This window comes from Pomacea canaliculata, linkage group LG11 (genome assembly GCF_003073045.1).
Source record: "Pomacea canaliculata isolate SZHN2017 linkage group LG11, ASM307304v1, whole genome shotgun sequence".
In the NCBI taxonomy this organism is placed as follows: Eukaryota; Metazoa; Mollusca; class Gastropoda; order Architaenioglossa; family Ampullariidae; genus Pomacea; species Pomacea canaliculata.
In genome coordinates this window covers 15,960,302-15,980,460 of record NC_037600.1, presented here as the reverse complement: position 1 = coordinate 15,980,460, position 20,159 = coordinate 15,960,302, and the positions used below count along the sequence as shown (strand labels likewise).

The following is a 20,159-nucleotide window of genomic DNA, read 5'->3' as shown; positions in this document are numbered from 1 at the left end:
TAATTCCTCCCCTAACCCAACCGGGACCCTTAGCATATATTTCGACGTCATTTGAACATTTAATGAACATTTTAACATGATGCCTACTCGAGAAATAATGGCAGGATGCTTGTAATCAGACACAAGAGGAAGCCTTCCCACATTCACTCAAAGCTATATCATTTTAACATCCCTACCTACAAATGAACTGACTTTTCTTTTGATATGTAGATGGTGGAAATTGAGTGAACGACGAAGAAGAAAAGAACATGTGAATAGAAGACAAGAGGAAGATGAGGTAATTCCATGTTTGTTACAATTGGCGCATTCAATGCCTATGTTATTTTTATTCTAGTGTTTGTTATCCATTTTGTATTTGACATTTTTTTATTCATTCAGTTTTTCTGAGAGTGCCCATACAGCAGGCGCATACAGCATTGGCGCCCATACAACAAAACCGCGCCCATTCAGGCTGCAGGCGCCCATTCAGCTGTATACGCTCAATTGCAGCTTGCCCACTTACATGATGCCTACTCGAGAAATAAGGCGATGCTTGTATGCTAGTGACGCGATGGGCGGCATTGTCACACCAGAGGCACATCGACTTGAATCAGGAATTGCCTCGCTGGTGGCAAATACAATAAAGCCACAGCTATACTGACCCTAATTCCTCCCCTACCGGGACCCTGTAGGCATATATTCGACGTCATTTGAACATTTAATGAACATTTTAACATGATGCCTACTCGAGAAATAAGGGCAGGATGCTTGTAATCAGACACAAGAGGAAGCCTTCCACATTCATATATCATTTTAACATCTCCTACCTACAAAATGAACTGACTTTTCTTTGATATGTAGAGGGTGGGAAATGAAGAGGAAATGGAGAAAGAGGAAGATGAGGTAATTCCATGTTTGTTACAATTGGCGCATTCAATGCCTATGTTATTTTTATTCTAGTTGTTTGTTATCCATTTGGTATTTGACATTTTTTTTTATTCATTCAGTTTTCTGAAGGAGTGCCCATACAGCAGGCGCCAATTACAGCAAATGGCGCCCAACCAACAACCGGCGCCCATTCAGCTGTATACGCTCAATTATCCATTGCAGCTTAGCCCACTTTACATGATGCCTACTCGAGAAATAAGGGCAGGATGCTTGTATGCTAGTGACGCGATGGCGGCATTGTCACCACCAGAGGCACATCGACTTGAATCAGGAATTGCCTCGCTGGTGGCAAATACAATAACAGCCCACTATACTGACCCTAATTCCTCCCCTAACCCCAACCGGGACCCTTAGGCATATATTTCGACGTCATTTGAACATTTAATGAACATTTTAACATGATGCCTACTCGAGAAATAAGGGCAGGATGCTTGTAATCAGACACAAGAGGAAGCCTTCCACATTTCACTCAAAGCTATATCATTTTAACATCCCTACCTACAAATGAACTGACTTTTCTTTTGATATGTAGATGGTGGGAAATAGAAGACAAGAGGAAGATGAGGTAATTCCATGTTTGTTACAATTGGCGCATTCAATGCCTATGTTATTTTTATTCTAGTTGTTTGTTATCCATTTTGGTATTTGACATTTTTTTTTATTCATTCAGTTTTTCTGAAGGAGTGCCCATACAGCAGGCGCCAATACAGCAAATGGCGCCCATACAACAACCGGCGCCCATTCAGCTGCAGGCGCCCATTCAGCTGTATACGCTCAATTATCCATTGCAGCTTAGCCCACTTTACATGATGCCTACTCGAGAAATAAGGGCAGGATGCTTGTATGCTAGTGACGCGATGGCGGCATTGTCACCACCAGAGGCACATCGACTTGAATCAGGAATTGCCTCGCTGGTGGCAAATACAATAACAGCCCACTATACTGACCCTAATTCCTCCCCTAACCCCAACCGGACCCGCATATATTTCGACGTCATTTGAACATTTAATGAACATTTTAACATTGATGCCTACTCGAGAAATAAGGGCAGGGATGCTTGTAATCAGACACAAGAGGAAAGCCTTCCACATTCACTCAAAGCTATATCATTTTTAACATCCCTACCTACAAATGAACTGATTTCTTTTGATATGTAGAATGGTGGGAAATAGAAGACAAGAGGAAGATGAGGTAATTCCATGTTTGTTACAATTGGCCGCATTCAATGCCTATGTATTTTTTATTCTAGTTGTTTGTTATCCATTTTGGTATTTGACATTTTTTTTTATTCATTCAGTTTTTCTGAAGGAGTGCCCATACAGCAGCGCCAATACAGCAAAGGCGCCCATACAACAACCGGCGCCCATTCAGCTGCAGGCGCCCATTCAGCTGTATACGCTCAATTATCCATTGCAGCTTAGCCACTTTACATGATGCCTACTCGAGAAATAAGGGCAGGATGCTTGTATGCTAGTGACGCGATGGCGGCATTGTCACCACCAGAGGCACATCGACTTGAATCAGGAATTGCCTCGCTGGTGGCAAATACAATAACAGCCCACTATACTGACCCTAATTCCTCCCCTAACCCCAACCGGGACCCTTAGGCATATATTTCGACGTCATTTGAACATTTAATGAACATTTTAACATGATGCCTACTCGAGAAATAAGGGCAGGATGCTTGTAATCAGACACAAGAGGAAGCCTTCCACATTCACTCAAAGCTATATCATTTTTAACATCCCTACCTACAAATGAACTGACTTTTCTTTTGATATGTAGATGGTGGGAAATTGAGTGAACGACGAAGAAGAAGAAGAACATGGTGGGAATAGAAGACAAGAGGAAGATGAGGTAATTCCATGTTTGTTACAATTGGCGCATTCAATGCCTATGTTATTTTATTCTAGTTGTTTGTTATCCATTTTGGTATTTGACATTTTTTTTATTCATTCAGTTTTTCTGAAGGAGTGCCCATACAGCAGGCGCCAATACAGCAAATGGCGCCCATACAACAACCGGCGCCCATTCAGCTGCAGGCGCCCATTCAGCTGTATACGCTCATTATCCATTGCAGCTTAGCCCACTTTACATGATGCCTACTCGAGAAATAAGGGCAGGATGCTTGATATGCTAGTGACGCGATGGCGGCATTGTCACCACCAGAGGCACATCGACTTGAATCAGGAATTGCCTCGCTGGTGGCAAATACAATAACAGCCCACTATACTGACCCTAATTCCTCCCTAACCCCAACCGGACCCTTAGGCATATATTTCGACGTCATTTGAACATTTAAATGAACATTTTAACATGATGCCTACTCGAGAAATAAGGGCAGGATGCTTGTAATCAGACACAAGAGGAAGCCTTCCACATTCACTCAAAGCTATATCATTTTTAACATCCCTACCTACAAATGAACTGACTTTCTTTTGATATGTAGATGGTGGGAAATAGAAGAGGAAGAAGGAGACAAGAGGAGATGAGGTAATTCCATGTTTGTTACAATTGGCGCATTCAATGCCTATGTTATTTATTTTTGTTCTAGTTGTTTGTTATCCATTTGGTATTTGACCATTTTTTTTATTCATTCAGTTTTTCTGAAGGAGTGCCCATACAGCAGGCGCCAATACAGCAAATGGCGCCCATACAACAACCGGCGCCCATTCAGCTGTATACGCTCAATTATCCATTGCAGCTTAGCCCACTTTACATGATGCCTACTCGAGAAATAAAGGGCAGGATGCTTGTATCTAGTGACGCGATGGCGGCATTGTCACCACCAGAGGCACATCGACTTGAATCAGGAATTGCCTCGCTGGTGGCAAATACAATAACAGCCCCACTATACTGACCCTAATTCCTCCCCTAACCCCAACCAGGACCCTTAGGCATATATTTCGACGTCATTTGAACATTTAATGAACATTTTAACATGATGCCTACTCGAGAAATAAGGGCAGGATGCTTGTAATCAGACACAAGAGGAAGCCTTCCACATTCACTCAAAGCTATATCATTTTTAACATCCCTACCTACAAATGAACTGACTTTTCTTTTGATATGTAGATGGTGGGAAATTGAGTGAACGACGAAGAAGAAGAAGAACATGGTGGGAAATAGAAGACAAGAGGAAGATGAGGTAATTCCATGTTTGTTACAATTGGCGCATTCAATGCCTATGTTATTTTTATTCTAGTTGTTTGTTATCCATTTTGGTATTTGACATTTTTTTTTATTCATTCAGTTTTTCTGAAGGAGTGCCCATACAGCAGGCGCCAATACAGCAAATGGCGCCCATACAACAACCGGCGCCCATTCAGCTGCAGGCGCCCATTCAGCTGTATACGCTCAATTATCCATTGCAGCTTAGCCCACTTTACATGATGCCTACTCGAGAAATAAGGGCAGGATGCTTGTATGCTAGTGACGCGATGGCGGCATTGTCACCACCAGAGGCACATCGACTTGAATCAGGAATTGCCTCGCTGGTGGCAAATACAATAACAGCCCACTATACTGACCCTAATTCCTCCCCTAACCCCAACCGGGACCCTTAGGCATATATTTCGACGTCATTTGAACATTTAATGAACATTTTAACATGATGCCTACTCGAGAAATAAGGGCAGGATGCTTGTAATCAGACATAAGAGGAAGCCTTCCACATTCACTCAAAGCTATATCATTTTTAACATCCCTACCTACAAATGAACTGACTTTTCTTTTGATATGTAGATGGTGGGAAATAGAAGAGGAAATAGGAGACAAGAGGAAGATGAGGTAATTCCATGTTTGTTACAATTGGCGCATTCAATGCCTATGTTATTTTTATTTTTGTTCTAGTTGTTTGTTATCCATTTTGGTATTTGACATTTTTTTTTATTCATTCAGTTTTTCTGAAGGAGTGCCCATACAGCAGGCGCCAATACAGCAAATGGCGCCCATACAACAACCGGCGCCCATTCAGCTGTATACGCTCAATTATCCATTGCAGCTTAGCCCACTTTACATGATGCCTACTCGAGAAATAAGGGCAGGATGCTTGTATGCTAGTGACGCGATGGCGGCATTGTCACCACCAGAGGCACATCGACTTGAATCAGGAATTGCCTCGCTGGTGGCAAATACAATAACAGCCCACTATACTGACCCTAATTCCTCCCCTAACCCCAACCGGGACCCTTAGGCATATATTTCGACGTCATTTGAACATTTAATGAACATTTTAACATGATGCCTACTCGAGAAATAAGGGCAGGATGCTTGTAATCAGACACAAGAGGAAGCCTTCCACATTCACTCAAAGCTATATCATTTTTAACATCCCTACCTACAAATGAACTGACTTTTCTTTTGATATGTAGATGGTGGGAAATAGAAGAGGAAGAAGGAGACAAGAGGAAGATGAGGTAATTCCATGTTTGTTACAATTGGCGCATTCAATGCCTATGTTATTTTTATTTTTGTTCTAGTTGTTTGTTATCCATTTTGGTATTTGACATTTTTTTTTATTCATTCAGTTTTTCTGAAGGAGTGCCCATACAGCAGGCGCCCATACAGCAAATGGCGCCCATACAACAACCGGCGCCCATTCAGCTGCAGGCGCCCATTCAGCTGTATACGCTAAATTATCCATTGCAGCGAAGCCCACTTTACATAATGCCAACTCGAGAAATTAGGGCAGTATGCGTTTTTTGCAAGTGACGCTATGGCGGCATTGTCGCCAGCAGAGTCATATAGAGTTGAATCAGGAATTGCTTCGCTGGTGGCAAAACGCAATAACAGCCCACTACATTTCATTAAATGTTAATGTTCAAATGTTCATTAAATGTTAATGTTGAAATGACGTTAAAATACCCAGCCTGCATAAGCTTTGGGAGTTTGAAGGGCCCCGATCGGGGGGATGGGTGAAAGTAAGGGCTACGGGCTATCCCACTCCTAAATGACCGAACGCCCATAGGGCGTACGCCCGTTACGCGCTGACAGTGACCCGTATGTCGGACCATTTCACTCCGCCCTCTGACCTCGCGCCCGCATTTGCTGACCGGCCGTCAGACTCCACACTCGCCGCCCGATGGGCTTCTGTACCTGCAACAACCGCTTTGGTCATCGCACTCTCGGTGAGTTTTGTGAATTAAGTGTAAAGTGTACCCTAAAATTCTGTTAAAATATTATAACATGAATTATTCGTACCAGTTGAAACTGTCTGTACAGTATCAGGATTTCTGGTATTAGTTTAATTTAATTTGTATAGTTCAGCCCGAATCGTTGATTTGTCGCGTGCTACTTCCGCTTTGTGCCATGTGCTCGCTGTAAGTAAAGATGCCGCATGGCTAACACAAGGTATTTTATGTATAAATTCTCGAAGCAAAATATTAGTGTTTCAAACAATCCTTATAATTAATTGACCTATAATAGTTCTTAACAATTTACCTTCTATTGAAATTTGAAACACTCGATCGTGTATTGAAAGATTATTGTAATCGTTTTTTTGTTTGTTTGTGGTTTTTTTTTTTTTTTAATGCAGACTTGGTTATTTCACTTTCTAGGAAATGCTGAAGATCGGGGATCGTGCTTAGTCAAAGGCATTGTAATAATGCCGACTACAAAAACAGTCAACGATGACTCACAGCGTGGCTGAAGATGAGCCAGCTGAATGTATAGTGTGCGTATTAAACCGTTCCATGTTGTAAAATAAGGCTACACATTTCTTAATCATTGAGAACAGCAAACAGTATTCCTGACAGAGTGAAATACATTAGTGTTTCCTGTTTGGTAAAATGTGTTATATATACTTTTTTTCTTTCATATAAAGTAGTCCAGTTTTATTATATTTGCATACTTTACAATGAATGCTTAAAGTGTGTTCTATTGTGTTTGCATTCTGCAATTTATAATATATAAAATAACATTGTTGTAAAGCTGTTGTACATTATTGCAAACATGAAGACTGACCACAGTTACAGTTTAGTTAAACACAATGTAAACACAACCAAATCAATTAGCTCATTTAGCTTAAAATTTCATCTATTGAAACTTTTAGTGATAACTTCAAGTAATCTTTTGGGCAATGTAGATATATATTAGAAAAAGAGACAACGCAGGCTGCAGATTGTTTCTGCATAAATGTGCACACACGTGATAAGATAACAGTAATTATAATAGAGGTTTTTCATGAAGAGTTGTGACAATGCCATAAATTAACATGTGTAGGATGCTTTACTTTATTTGTGTAGGATATTCAAGATCCTGGAAGGGTTTTAAGAAAATCAGCTGACATGGTATATGACGAGACTGGTTATTCCCAATCTGGAATGAGTGGAATTATAAAAGAAGAACTAAAATATTTCATCACTCTGCATATGAAACAGGATTATTGCCTGTACCAGTAAGTGTTTTTGAAGTGGCTTCTTAAATTGCTACTTTTTTATTATGTGAGCTTAAGTACTTTATTTTGCAAGGAGAGAGATTCTTGCAGTGATTCTGACTGGGTTTAGCTATAAGTCAGTCTCACAAGATAAATGCTCCACTTTCATTTAAGTGTCCTGTCACTTGATAGCTTGTCAAAATTTTAATTTTTCCATTTTTAATGTTCCTGTTCAAGTAGATTGAAAACTTTACATAAAGATATGTAAGAGAGAGAGCGATAGCATATCTAACCATACACTGAAAACTACTGACATTTCATCAATAAATGAAAGATGTTGCTACTCATAACGAGATAATTGTTACTACAGAGCAGGCTCTTTTAGTCAAAATGCTTCTTTGAAGAAATAGTGGGGCAGGCAGGTAGAAATTGTGGTGCTAGTTATGTAGGGCAAAGGTTGGGATACTGAGAGCATACTTGATTGTTTTTGTTTTGTTTTTGCAAGTCAATATGTTTTCCTGTTTGGGTTGCATATGACCCTGAAGTAGACTGTAGTTACAATGAAACATTTGTATTTGACTTTTAACCATCACAATTTCCCTTTGTGCACAGCAGCAGCCTGGGGATATTATATCTGCCACTGCTTACAAATAGTTTGGAAGTAACAGGCAAGAATGGAGGAACAAGTCCAAGGACAAAGCCATCTGATGGTCAGTGAAGTAAGAAATCAAAGAAAATAACCATGCATGTGTTTAATTTATCAATGTAAGCATGGCTTTATCATTCATGATTTGTTTATGAAGAAGTTAACCCTGCCTATTACCTGTCCTGGGTAATCTCTGCATGTTTACACCTGTTTACAAGTGCAACTGCTTTGATGTGATATGGTTCTAGTGATTCTACCTCTTATTAGTTTTTCCTTTCTAATCCACAAACAGTAATCAAAACTAGAAGCAAGCCTACATGAATCTATTTACATAAGTGGTGTTGGCCATCAACTTCCTGTTGCCTCCTAGCTGCTTTAACAGCTCATAAATAGTAAGAAACAGAAATACGTTTTACTTCAACTGAATGGCACATCGGTAAGAAGTGAATAAATGAAATGTCCTTGTTTTTGCTTATCATTAAAGGACTAAATATTTTGATTGCAGATGGGGTCATGCTGTTGAGGAGCACAGAGAAATGTTTCGAAGCTTGCTCCACATATGGATCAAGTTACGAAATGTAGGTGAACAAGGAATGACTCAGCAGCAATCCCATGTTTCAGGTGAGAAAATTTGATAGGCTGGAAGAGGAATCTGTGTGTAGAGAATTTAGGGGGGAAAGTGGCTGTTGTGAAATCTAATTAAAGCTTTTTTCGCAACAACTAGCCTGAAGACTTTGAAGACTCAAATTCTTTGTTGTAAATAAATGTTAAAACCATGTATATTTTTTGCTTGTATATGTATATGATAAGTTGTTTTTGAAGATTGTAATGACTTTTTTATGGAAGGGCTGCGAGGTGTTTTTAGGGTGGGGCTTTGGAGGGCTGAGGGATTATGGAAGGGCTGCGAGGTGTTTTTAGGGTGGGGCTTTGGAGGGCTGAGGGAGTTATTTCTCCCAAACCCGCAAGGGGCCGATGCACTTTAGGCTCCCATAATACGGCGGGCTGGGAGTGTAACTTCCCTTAACGGCCCCATTTCTCAGCCCGAAACGGGCCCGTTCGGGGGCCGATGAACTCTTGCAGGCTGGGACCTACAGCTTAGCCCAGTAAACATAATGCCAGCACGAGAAATATGGGCCGGGTGCCTCTACGCAAACGACGCGATGGCTGCATTGTCACCAGCAGAAGCCCATCGCCTGGAATCGAGCATTGTTTTGCTGGCTGCAAATACAATGAGAGCCAACTACCCGGACCCAAACACACTTGTACTCCTATGCTTTTGACTGATAGTTTGTGTTTGGTTGTTTAGATAATACAACAAAATCTTATTACACTGTTTTTATTATCAATAGTTTTTATTATTTACTTATTTATTTTGTAAAGCACTGGAAGCCATTCGGGAACAGTGCTCTATAAGCAATCATTATTATTCTAAAAACTTGTTGACCGGTGCTGTTACCAGCGACCTGATTAACATTCAATGCAGCCAACAAAACAAGAGGAAAAGACAAATACCGTGAACTAGACATGAGAAAAAAGCAAAAGATAAATGCAATTAAAATATCAAACTGTTTCTGTTGTTACCTGGTGCTTCTTTGCTCACGTCACTTCCAGGAACAGATGTTAAAATTACAAATGTATACTGCTTCAGTGACAACTGCCCACATTACCTAGGGCAATGTTATCAGCTTGTTTCTCATTTGACCCATATATCGTCGTCACCTCCGATTTCATGTCCTCATACTTGTCTTGATGACGCCTGAGGGAGTTTAACAGCCGGTTGGCCACTGGGTGAAAGAAGAACAGCAGATAACCAGTGCCAGCCCCAAGCAGCAGTGCCAGACAGAACCAGATGTTCATTGTCATGAAGACCAGCATCAAGCAGTAGCTAAGGGACAGGTACACCACATATGCTCCCGTCTGAGTCAATCCCAGGATCCCCAGTCGGACCATCTTGCGTCTGGACATAGTTTTCAAAAGTGTGAATACAGATGTACAGTTCCAACTTGTTTTCTCGCCAGCTTTATGGCATACAGAATTTTTCCCTAAAGTTAAATATGCCCTGTATGCTGTCACCCTTAATTGTCTCTTAATCAGCATTTTGTTGGACAAATGGTAGTGAGATTTTGAAACTACTGAATTCTGATAAACCAGATTTGAATCTCTATACACATAAAATATTTTACCTCTTTCAAAAAGACCTTAACTATTATGTAAATAAATTTGGTAAAGTGTCTGATCAACTGTAGATAATTCGTTGTTACTTTCTTCCGATGATCATTTAAAGGTTCTTCGCTGAGAGCCAATATGTACATAAAGTTTGAAAGCGTGCTGCATAAAGATATTAAGTCTTTAGAATGTCAGTCATCCTTGTGTGCATATATTTATGTAGGTGTTCATGTAAATATGTATGATGGCTGCTCAGAGCAATGCAAGGTGGTGTGGAAATGTGCATATGACCAAAAAAAAAAAAAAATGTCAAGACAGTTAGAGGAAGCAAACTGTAGCTCTGACCCCATCATCAGCTATCTTGAAAAAGTTTGTGTTAATTTCTCATCAGCACCTACCCATATATGATCTTTTAACATGATGGTTGCCACGCGGTACAGCAGTAAAGTATGTATTACTCATGTTTGCATGTATTACCAAATGATGTGGCTTCATGCACTGTTTACTCACGGTGGACGTGTAGCAGAAAACATCTGGAGCCAGTTGACCAGCAGCCTGAGGCCTTCATGTACCAGTGCAGCTATGAAAATGACTATACATGCCCCAGCCAGATCTGCCAACAAATGGTACTGAAGTTAATGTAAGGTTTCAGATCTATCTTTGCCAAGTGGTTTTCTGAAACTACTTAATTATTCTTAGAGATTAAAAAAATAAAGAAATATATCATCTTTTAAATATTTCTTTTTGCTTTGACGTCGCAGCTTCGACGTCAGCTCTGGGGTGCTGGAGACTGTGTACAGGTCTCTTGTTGAGAGCATCCTCTCATTCAACATCGCTGCCTGGTATGGTCATCTACTAGTCAAAGACAAGGCAAGGCTGGCCAGAATCCACCAGGCAAATAAAATTATTGGTCAAGCACAGCTGCCACTTTCTGACTTGTACCTTCATGCAGTCAGAAGGATGGCACATAACATCATTTCGGACCTGAAACACCCTCTCCACAACTAGCTTCCAGCTGCTGCCCTCAGGCAGGCGCTATAAGGTACCACGCATAAGGAAAGCTGCCTACCAGAGGTCCTTCGTGCCAGCAGCCATCACCATCCTAAATAAAGGCACAAGGACTCAGGAGGAATCAAACAGAGACTGAAGAAGAGTGAGTGCTGACATCTATTGTCAGCCATCACCTCGTGTGTCATTCTTGTCAATGACATTTTCTGGACGCAGCCGCGGTAAAGTTGAAGAAAATGAACAATTAGCAAATAAACAACTGATCAATGCGTACGTGTCATCTACGGTGTCACCGATCACCGCAACTAAAAAATATATCCATGGTATTCATATTGCCATGGCATAGCGTCGCACGAACTGTTTCATCCTACACTTTGTGCGAGTTTGTTGCCTGTCTCGCGGTAAGTCGCTGCGATCTGCGCGGTTCGGACACGATAGGGACTCATTTCTGGTACTGTCATCTGACACCACAGACACTGTTACTTCTGGCACCACAGGCATTGTCACAAGAGTTCTGTGGTGATGGTTTGGAAGAGTAGCATACCACCCTGGCGTTTCCTCTTCACTGTCGTCATCCTGAAGGTATGGCGCCTCCCGCAGTTGAATGTCCTTTATCTTGGAGTATACAAGAAGGACTGAAATTAAACAGTTCGGCATGGTGGTCTGCATTAACCTCTGGAAAGTGGCTGGTGTGGGACGTCAGACCCATTGGCATCCTGGAACGGGCGTGTTGCCAGCGGCCCTAGCCAGTCCTTTTGTTTGACAATGTCTTCTCAATATGAGCTTCATGCACGGCTGCCTGTACTGCCTGCGCCACATCTGCGGTAGAGTCCATTATCCGATCAAGGACGTTCTTCCCTAGTAGAAGCGACACGCCGCCTCCTGCGCTCACTTTGTGACCACATCGACCAGGTCCTTGACCACCAGGATAGGAACGTCCTCAGACGCTGGCCGTAAACATGTCCACCACCGCCACTCCTGAGTTTGTTTTAGCTGTAAGTCCTGTATGTGCCCTCGTGCCCACTCGTCAGTGACCGTCGTTACCTCACTGCCGGTGTCGAGCAACGCCATCACTCAACTGCCATAAATGACAACCTCCGCCGTCGGACACTTTCCAGTCAGGCCAGCTACACTTTATTTCCCTGTCATCCTGTTACGGACGACGGGGGCAGTCACTTTCCCTGACCGGTCCGGCTGCAGTCCTCCGAGATGGTGTCAATCGCCGCCACTTCGACGCTCTGCGCCGCCTTCTACCTCGCCTGCTTAAATTCTGGAGCTTCGCGGCGTATTCGTCGACCACCTCCTCACGTTGCTGTGGCACTGTTTTTCTTTCCGTTCGCCGTACGTCTTTCCGTTCGCCGTACGCCTCCACTAGGACACCAAGATCTTTCTCGGCGTATCTCTTGCGTCATGCGGAAGCATCATAACTCGACGTCTGGCAGGTCCCTCCAGAGAGCTCAAGATGTAACCACGAGCCGCATTCTGACACATCGGTTTATGGCGAGAGCTAACTCGACCTCTGTTTCAATCTCGTCGACACTCGTTGGTCCACCGGCAAACTACTGAAAGCGGACTAACTAGTATGCTCGTAGAGCCTCTGCCCACCCAACGGATAGCATCATGGTCCTCTCTATGTACTAATCTTCTGTCGTGGGCTTCTGCCCGTGATGAACAAATGTTTCTTTTTGTTCAGCAGTGCTTTTAGGCTCTTGGTCACCCAAGGTTTGTTGTTAGGATAAACATACACTGCCTTGATGGACTGGCGCAATCAACACTATTTTACTCCTCACTTTTACTCCTAACTGTTTGTTAAATGTCTGTATGGGTATGTGAGCAAAGACAAATTTCTGTCCTCCTGGGCAGACAATAAAGTCTGTTTTGATTTTGATTTGATTTGATTTGATTTGTGCCTCATACAAACCATGCTCACTTATTGCAGAGTTTATGCAACTGGGGAATGGGGGAGTTTTGTATCATGGGGCTAAGTTGGCGTTAGATACACAGATTATATAATAGTTTATCAGGGATCTGGTGTGTGGTCGCACCATGCAGCGGTCAACTAATAACTCAACGACCTGAAAAGGTTATAGGGGATGACTTTTTTCCTTTATCTTACAAATAAAATGTTTATAAATATATTAGCAGTTAGCGGCTGATGGTATTCTATACCTTCGGCTTTGGTGTTCAGTGCCCATGCAGCATTTGATGGTCGCTCGGATTTGTGACTGGGTGACTCCCTATCCCTTAACCTCCATCACCCCTCTCCCCAAAAGCACACGCGCGCAGCTGATTTATTTAACCGGTGGAAGAAGAGGGTCCATCCTGGTTTTTGACGTAGTGAATGTAGCGGGCACGGATTTGGAGAGTTAGTTTGGAGAGTTCACTTCCTTTCTTTTACACATGACCCAACACAAATTCGCCAGTGGAGCTCTTTATAAGGAATACTGACGAAGTTACGAAGAAAACTGATAAAGAAAATTGGGGAGGAAAAGACTGAGGAAGAAGTAGAAAGTGAAATGTTGCCCTGAAATCAGAACAAGAAAGTCCCATTACACAAAGTCTTACTACAGCAAATCCCTCACATACATTATATTCCGCATGAGCATTTTCCAAACATATACAAGTTTAACATAAGAATCTCACATGGCATATCTGTTACACGGATCTTGCTACACGTGGGGAACACGTGGTACCTTCTCTGTACCTAAATCCACAACCTACGTATTTCAAACTCAAAGCACACAAAACTACATCCTCCCGTCACAAGATTCTTAGATTCCTAGGTTCTTAACCACCATATTTCTCTAGCTAGTATCCCCTTATTCAATCAACGTCGGCCATTGCCTCAAAACGCTAAGATGGGAGCAGTCCTAATGAAATCGTAAAACATCTTACTAAATACTAAATCCAACCTCCACAAAAACTATAACATTCTTTAGGCCAAAGCCTTGGCAAACGAAATACAAGGTTATTTCAACGAAATACAAGGTTATTTTCTACCAACCTGAATTAGGACAAACTTGCACCAGAGAGCTTAGATTTAGAGGGTTCACTCGCGACCGGCGGGAAAACTCGTCGGTTAGAGTTATCTTTCGTAATGGGATGCTACGAAACAACATGGCACAAAGCGATCGTTTGAGGCAAGGCGGGCAATTTTGCTCTGCAATAAACTGTAAAAACGCCAGATTTAAATCAACCTCACGATTTCAGTCACGATAGTGCATTGTCCTCTAACCACAAACTTGTATTACTGGACCGCTGGTAGACGATTTTTTTTCCCAGTTAACTGCTGAAACGAGGCATGGGACTACAAAGTTTCCGGTTTAGTCACATTCTTTGTTAAGGTTCACCGAGACTAACAGCGGAGAACCTTCGCAAGAGGCTAAGCGTTGGTCTCGGCAGACACAGCAGTCCACCTATACAAGTCTGTGTTTTAACTGAGTCTGTCAACTACATGCACGTGCAAGTCACTCTGCTCCGTCTGTCGTATCATGTCGTTTCGCCAACGATGCACAATTAGCCTCTCCGCAAATGACCTTCACCCTTGAGCCACATTGGAGCAGGCGGTCAGCGATCCGTCTCTGATCTCCATCTATATAGGTCGAGGACGAGGCTGAACAGAAGAGCCTTGTGCGCATGTCAGAGTTCTCATTAGAGGCCAAGATAGTAAGTAGTACTCAGCATCTTTGTTAGAACCAGCTGACGTCAAGGCGCCATTGTGGTCTGGCCAGGCAATCTCAGGTGTCATTTGAGCCGAGGGCCAGCAGTAAGGAGAGACTTTTACAATTAAGACAGCTGTTTGATAACAGTTGTGGCAGGGATACAGCTGAAGACTTGAGAAGATGAGTGGATGAACACAAGCCTGTGCACACACACACACCTGTATAGTTTATTCTAGAAAACCTTTGGAATATTCATTTTCTTAATTGCAAAATTGGTTAGGCGGACTCTCTTAGGTCATGAAGCTGTTGCGTGCCAGACAAATTAGTCGCCCATTCTTCCACTCTTCAAATATCTAGACACACCATCGTTAATTATTGTGCAGGTGGCATATATATATATCTTGACGACTTTCAAAAGTTTAATTACTTGAAGTCTGTTGACTCGCTGACATGAAGCGTTACACCCTCAAATTATAACAGGACACGTCGATGTTTTGGTCTGCTGCCAACATCTGGCGAGCTACTGGCGATGTTTCTGTCCTATATACTGTCATAACCTGAGCCTTCTCGTATCTCGATGTCAAGTCCGACATCTCCGTGCTCCAGCCGAGCTTTGTCTCTCGGAGACACACGACACGCTTCAGTCACTGGATCGTGTTGACGGTTACGCGCGATTGCACGTGGACACTTCTTTTTTTTTCTTCCGAGAGCTGACACGATCTATATGAGCATTTAGCTGACATCTGTTTGGGAAATATATCCTAGCTGTCACTCGTGTTTCCCTATTATTGTTCTCATATTGTTATTGTTTGCTTTGTTATTATTATTGCATAGCTCTCGATTTGTTAACTGGCATCACGAAGGTTCTTTATTCGATCCTGTTTTGCCATTTTGTCACAGCAGTATGCAATGATCGATATGCAAACAAGTCATCAGCATTTACAGCCTTTGGATGTAAATAATATCATCGACTAGGCAACATATTTACAATTTCCTAAACTGGTAGCTGCGTAAATTACTTCTTAATGTCTTGTTTTTAAAATTAGTATTCGTCTTTTCCTTACCTAGTCAATATTATTATTTATTATTGCTAACATATCTGTAATTTGTAATATTTATTTATATTTATTGTAATTCATGTTTGTTTAACAGTTGGACAAAATCTGACAAGGAGGTCTAGCAAATAGTTTGGAGTCAAGAAACTGGCGTCTGTTTAGAACACAGTCCGCTTATGGTCTATGAATGATGGAGGTTTTCCCATACACAACAGCAACAATTCAAGAGCCTGGTCACCGAGCTGCCACTTGCAACGGTCCTTGACTTGTCTTCTACATTTGATGAGCTTGACCTTAGCATTGTGGTCAATCGACTCTGTTTCCAAGACACAGAGCTTTCCTAGTTCTAGGGTTCCCTCCATGACAGACTTCAGACCGTTGGTTTCCGTTCATACTAGCCTTCCCCAGTTCTCTATGGCATTTCCCAGGGTTCTCTTCTGTCTTCTACACTCTCTACAGCCCTTGTCATTGTTCGTCGAACACCATGACCTCCTCTAGCATCCCTCTGCCCACGACATGCATCTACATGTATATCTACACTTATATATCAGCTCTCCACCGACAGACATTGATAACCATCTCTCCGCCATCAACCATCTGACATGCATGATGGAAAACAAACTCAAGCTGAACCCTGACAAGACTGAAGAACTGAACATTGGCCCTAGACAACACATTTCCACTGTCTCCTCCTCTAGTCGTCAACCTGTCTGGCACCACGATTCCCTTCTCGAGTCTCTGAGAGTATCTTTAAGAGCCACCCTTTCCACGGAGCCCCACTTTTGTTTCTTTTGTTTTAATCTCCGACACCTCTCCACTATCATCATACTGATATCAGCATCAGCTGTCTCCTATATTTTCTCTTCCTTCATCGCCCTCTAGACTCCGTCCCATCCCCTCAGCGACTCATACTCTCCAACTTCCATTCCTCGCACTTTGCTGACCACCCAGTCTTTCTCTTCCATTGTTGCCCTTCTTAAGTTGATCCAAGCAGTTCAACTCTTTACAATGAATGCCAAGCCCTTCAACTACTTTCATGGAATCAGTGCGATTTACAAATCTCATAAACATAAAGAATGAAAGTTACGGAGACATCAAAGAGGACTTTCTACAGAAATTGACTGCAAGCGACAGACTTTTATCTTTAAAAGAGGAATATGATCTTAAATGTGTCTTGATATTTGTCTGTGAAACACTTAATTATTATGTGGATTTTTTTTTTTGATATTGTGGTGTATTTCGTGAATTCACATCATTGTGGGTATTTTAACAAAAGTAGCAGTAGGGTTTGCACATGCCAATAATCATCAATCATGTTGGGGTGATTTCATGGCCTGAGCTAGTAAACTGTATTCTTAAACCAGATAAACGAAAATATTAAGAAAATCATTAGAATCATGTCTGTTTACATACAGTCCCTCATTTATCAATACGACAGCGATACGTAGTTTACTGACAGACCAACTGCCTCTCCCGGAAATAAAATCAATATCATGTAGCAGATGCAACATGTGGGCAACCCACAGTAGTAACCGGTGTTACAATTCGAACATTATTAGTAGTACAGTAATGTACTACAGTTAGTTTTTAATCGCGAATAATAACATTTAATACTAAATCTTGACATTTCTACTCTGGTACGAATAGCGCCGTATACGGTCTGCAAGTTTAGATACATTTAACTGTTTAATAACATTTGTTTTGTTCTTTAGGATAGCTAAATAATAAAATAACTCGACACATATTTATGCATTCATGAAATATCTCAACTTTTCTTTTATTTTTTTTTAGGCTAAAAGATAGTGGCTGAAAGTTGTTTTTTTTTTCGTTCAAAATATCGTTAATTTCCATTTTCCCATTTAATTATTGAAAATACCTGCTTATGCGGACCTCGCATTTTAAACCATCTTTTTAAGCAGGTAAACTATATATATATGTTTATACTTTAGACGGCCTGTCTACTGCCATGTCTTATAATTTCCATGATATCCGTAACAGGTAAGTCAGTAGCAGGGTAAGAATGGGCTCAAAGTCACACATGTGTGAAGTATTCACTGAATCACAGAAACAGGTGCATGCACGCATTACAATCAACATACAAAACTACCTACAAATTAAAGAACGACAGCTGTATCATCATCGGTCACACCCATAGCCCCGACTCCACCCACAAGAAGACAATAATACCCTTAAGAGATTAATTTAACAAATGAACAGCTTCGCAGTCCAACCAACCCTCCACAAAGCCTCGCCGACAACGTCAAGACGGCCACACCACAAACCAGACGTTATTAGGGTGTGCAGGTAAGAGATGTCACCTGTATGATGATGTATGAGGGTAATGGCGAGTGAAAGGCGAGGTACAGGTATACATGTGAAAAATAATGATGGTGCGTTGTTCACACGTGGATCTGCCTGGAGTGTAGGGGTGGTGGAGAGGAAGACGCACAAGGAGAAAAATAAATTTGATAGTCTTGATCCATCTGAATCATATGACATTACTGAATGAAATAGAATAACCGCTGTGTTATATTATATTACTCCTTGCACACTTCTCTTTGTCATTGAGGGCAAAGACTGCTTACGTTCTTCCGACGAGATGACCGCAGTGGAGAACAGCAATGTCTCAGGCGCGGTGTCCGCGTGGAAAACGAATGATCATGAGCCTGCAACACATCGTCCTGCCACTGAGATGCTGTCCCACACCAGCAAAACAAGAAAACAGGGAAAACACACGGCTACGGAGAAACCTAAGCAGAAATAACACTATTAAATCCTCGTAATAAACGATATATATATATTTTTCATTTCCACTTCCTGGATATGATGTTAATCAGGCTTGTAATGAATCGATATCCAAAATCTGTCTGACCCCTTGTCACGACACCACCGGTGCCTCTTGTTTTTTTTTTGCTCTCTCCAACTTCACCAGCGGGTCGGACAATTGCGCGTTCTTTCGTTCCAATTGAAGAATGACTCGCCTGTACGAGTCTGTCTGTTTACTGATCAAAATTACCAACCAAAAAAAAATAGATCCTAACTATAAAAACAAAACGGTTTCTAACACCACAGTTTTTCCTTCAATCTCCACTTCTACAAAGTACAACGAACACCTCACACACTATAAACTCACTGTCTTGGGCAGTCGTTTCTCCTTCACATTAGTACATTTCGATCTCTGATTAGCAAATCGCATTGTCTTGGCAAATGCGTTCACGGTCTCCTTTCCGCTCTCTAACTTTCTTCTTCTTCACTCGCTAACGTTCTTCCTCTTCTATCTACTCTCTAAAGTCCTCTTCTTCTCTCTATTCTCAGCGTCCTTCTTCTAAAAAATGCCCTCTAACGTCCTTCTGCTTCCATATTCCTTCTCACGTCTCTCTCCTTACCTCACTATTCTTTTTGACGTCACTATACGTCATTTGTCACGTTCTATTTAGAGAACGTCCATCATTCGCACGCTTTTCATCTACACACGCGCCAGTCCTAGCACTGACTAGATCCATGACACCCCTACCCCCAGATGATCGGAAACTACAACTTTATTTGTTTATTTTCTTTTTCTTCTTTTCCTCGCTCTAGTCTCTCGTTCATTAGTTTGTTTGCGTTTGAATATGGGATATGATACGAGTAGTAGATTTTTTATCGATACTATAAATGTAAATATGTTGGGTATCTACTCTTTATCACAGAAGGATCTTCAAAGCCTGTTAAATATGTCAATTTGACGTCCAGCTGTATTTATGATTTCATCAACTTAGCTGTATATTTTGTTGGTTTGTTTTCTTTTTCCTTGAAAGCGCCCCTGTCTGTTTAAAAATTATTTTGTATTTAGCCGTTCAACTATAAGCTGGATACACAGAGGACACACATAAGTGCTAAGTTGTCCCTCAACACACGGACAGACAAGCAGGCAGCGAGTAATACAATAAGACTAATTCGAGAGGGAGAGATGGTAAGAATACGACGTGCACGAGACAGCTCATACGCTTCTTCGTTTGTCGGTGTTGTCCGGGTGGTCCGATGCTGAGGAAAGTATGAAATGAAGTTTAGGCAACGTAGAAATAGATAACAGAGTCACTGTTTAACTATCATATAACCCACGCCAATCAATAACAACGGCTAATGGGCAAACAAAAAAACCATCCTAAAACAAACAAACAAAAAAACCCCTCTCATGCTTAACCCTCAGATCAAGTTTTCTTTTCACTATTTTCTCGTCTTCTGAATATTGCCAATCACTGTGTGCATTACTTTCACTACTTTGACAGCCTTGGTAAACATTCACTTATGGACACAAATTGGCGAAGTTTTGATCTCTC

General features: G+C 41.6%; 2 protein-coding genes across 3 annotated transcripts in view; both read right to left on the bottom strand.

Moving 5' to 3' along the window:
• LOC112575490 overlaps positions 1-20,159 on the bottom strand; it is a 71,121-nt gene that overhangs the window by 36,913 nt on the left and 14,049 nt on the right. The window lies entirely within an intron of this gene.
• LOC112575492 (high affinity copper uptake protein 1-like) lies at positions 9,283-14,319 on the bottom strand. Of its 2 annotated transcripts, none has more exons than XR_003101654.1 (3): positions 13,293-13,414; positions 10,626-10,728; positions 9,283-9,906 (listed from the first exon to the last, which is right to left on the bottom strand). XR_003101654.1 is itself a non-coding variant. In XM_025257401.1 (3 exons), the coding sequence occupies exons 1-3, from the start codon at positions 14,240-14,242 to the stop codon at positions 9,594-9,596; spliced, it is 531 nt and encodes a 176-aa protein (XP_025113186.1). In that variant the 5' UTR covers positions 14,243-14,319; the 3' UTR covers positions 9,283-9,593. The 2 variants fall into 2 exon arrangements, 1 of the variants encoding a protein (XP_025113186.1); XM_025257401.1 differs by lacking the exon at positions 13,293-13,414 and adding an exon at positions 14,128-14,319.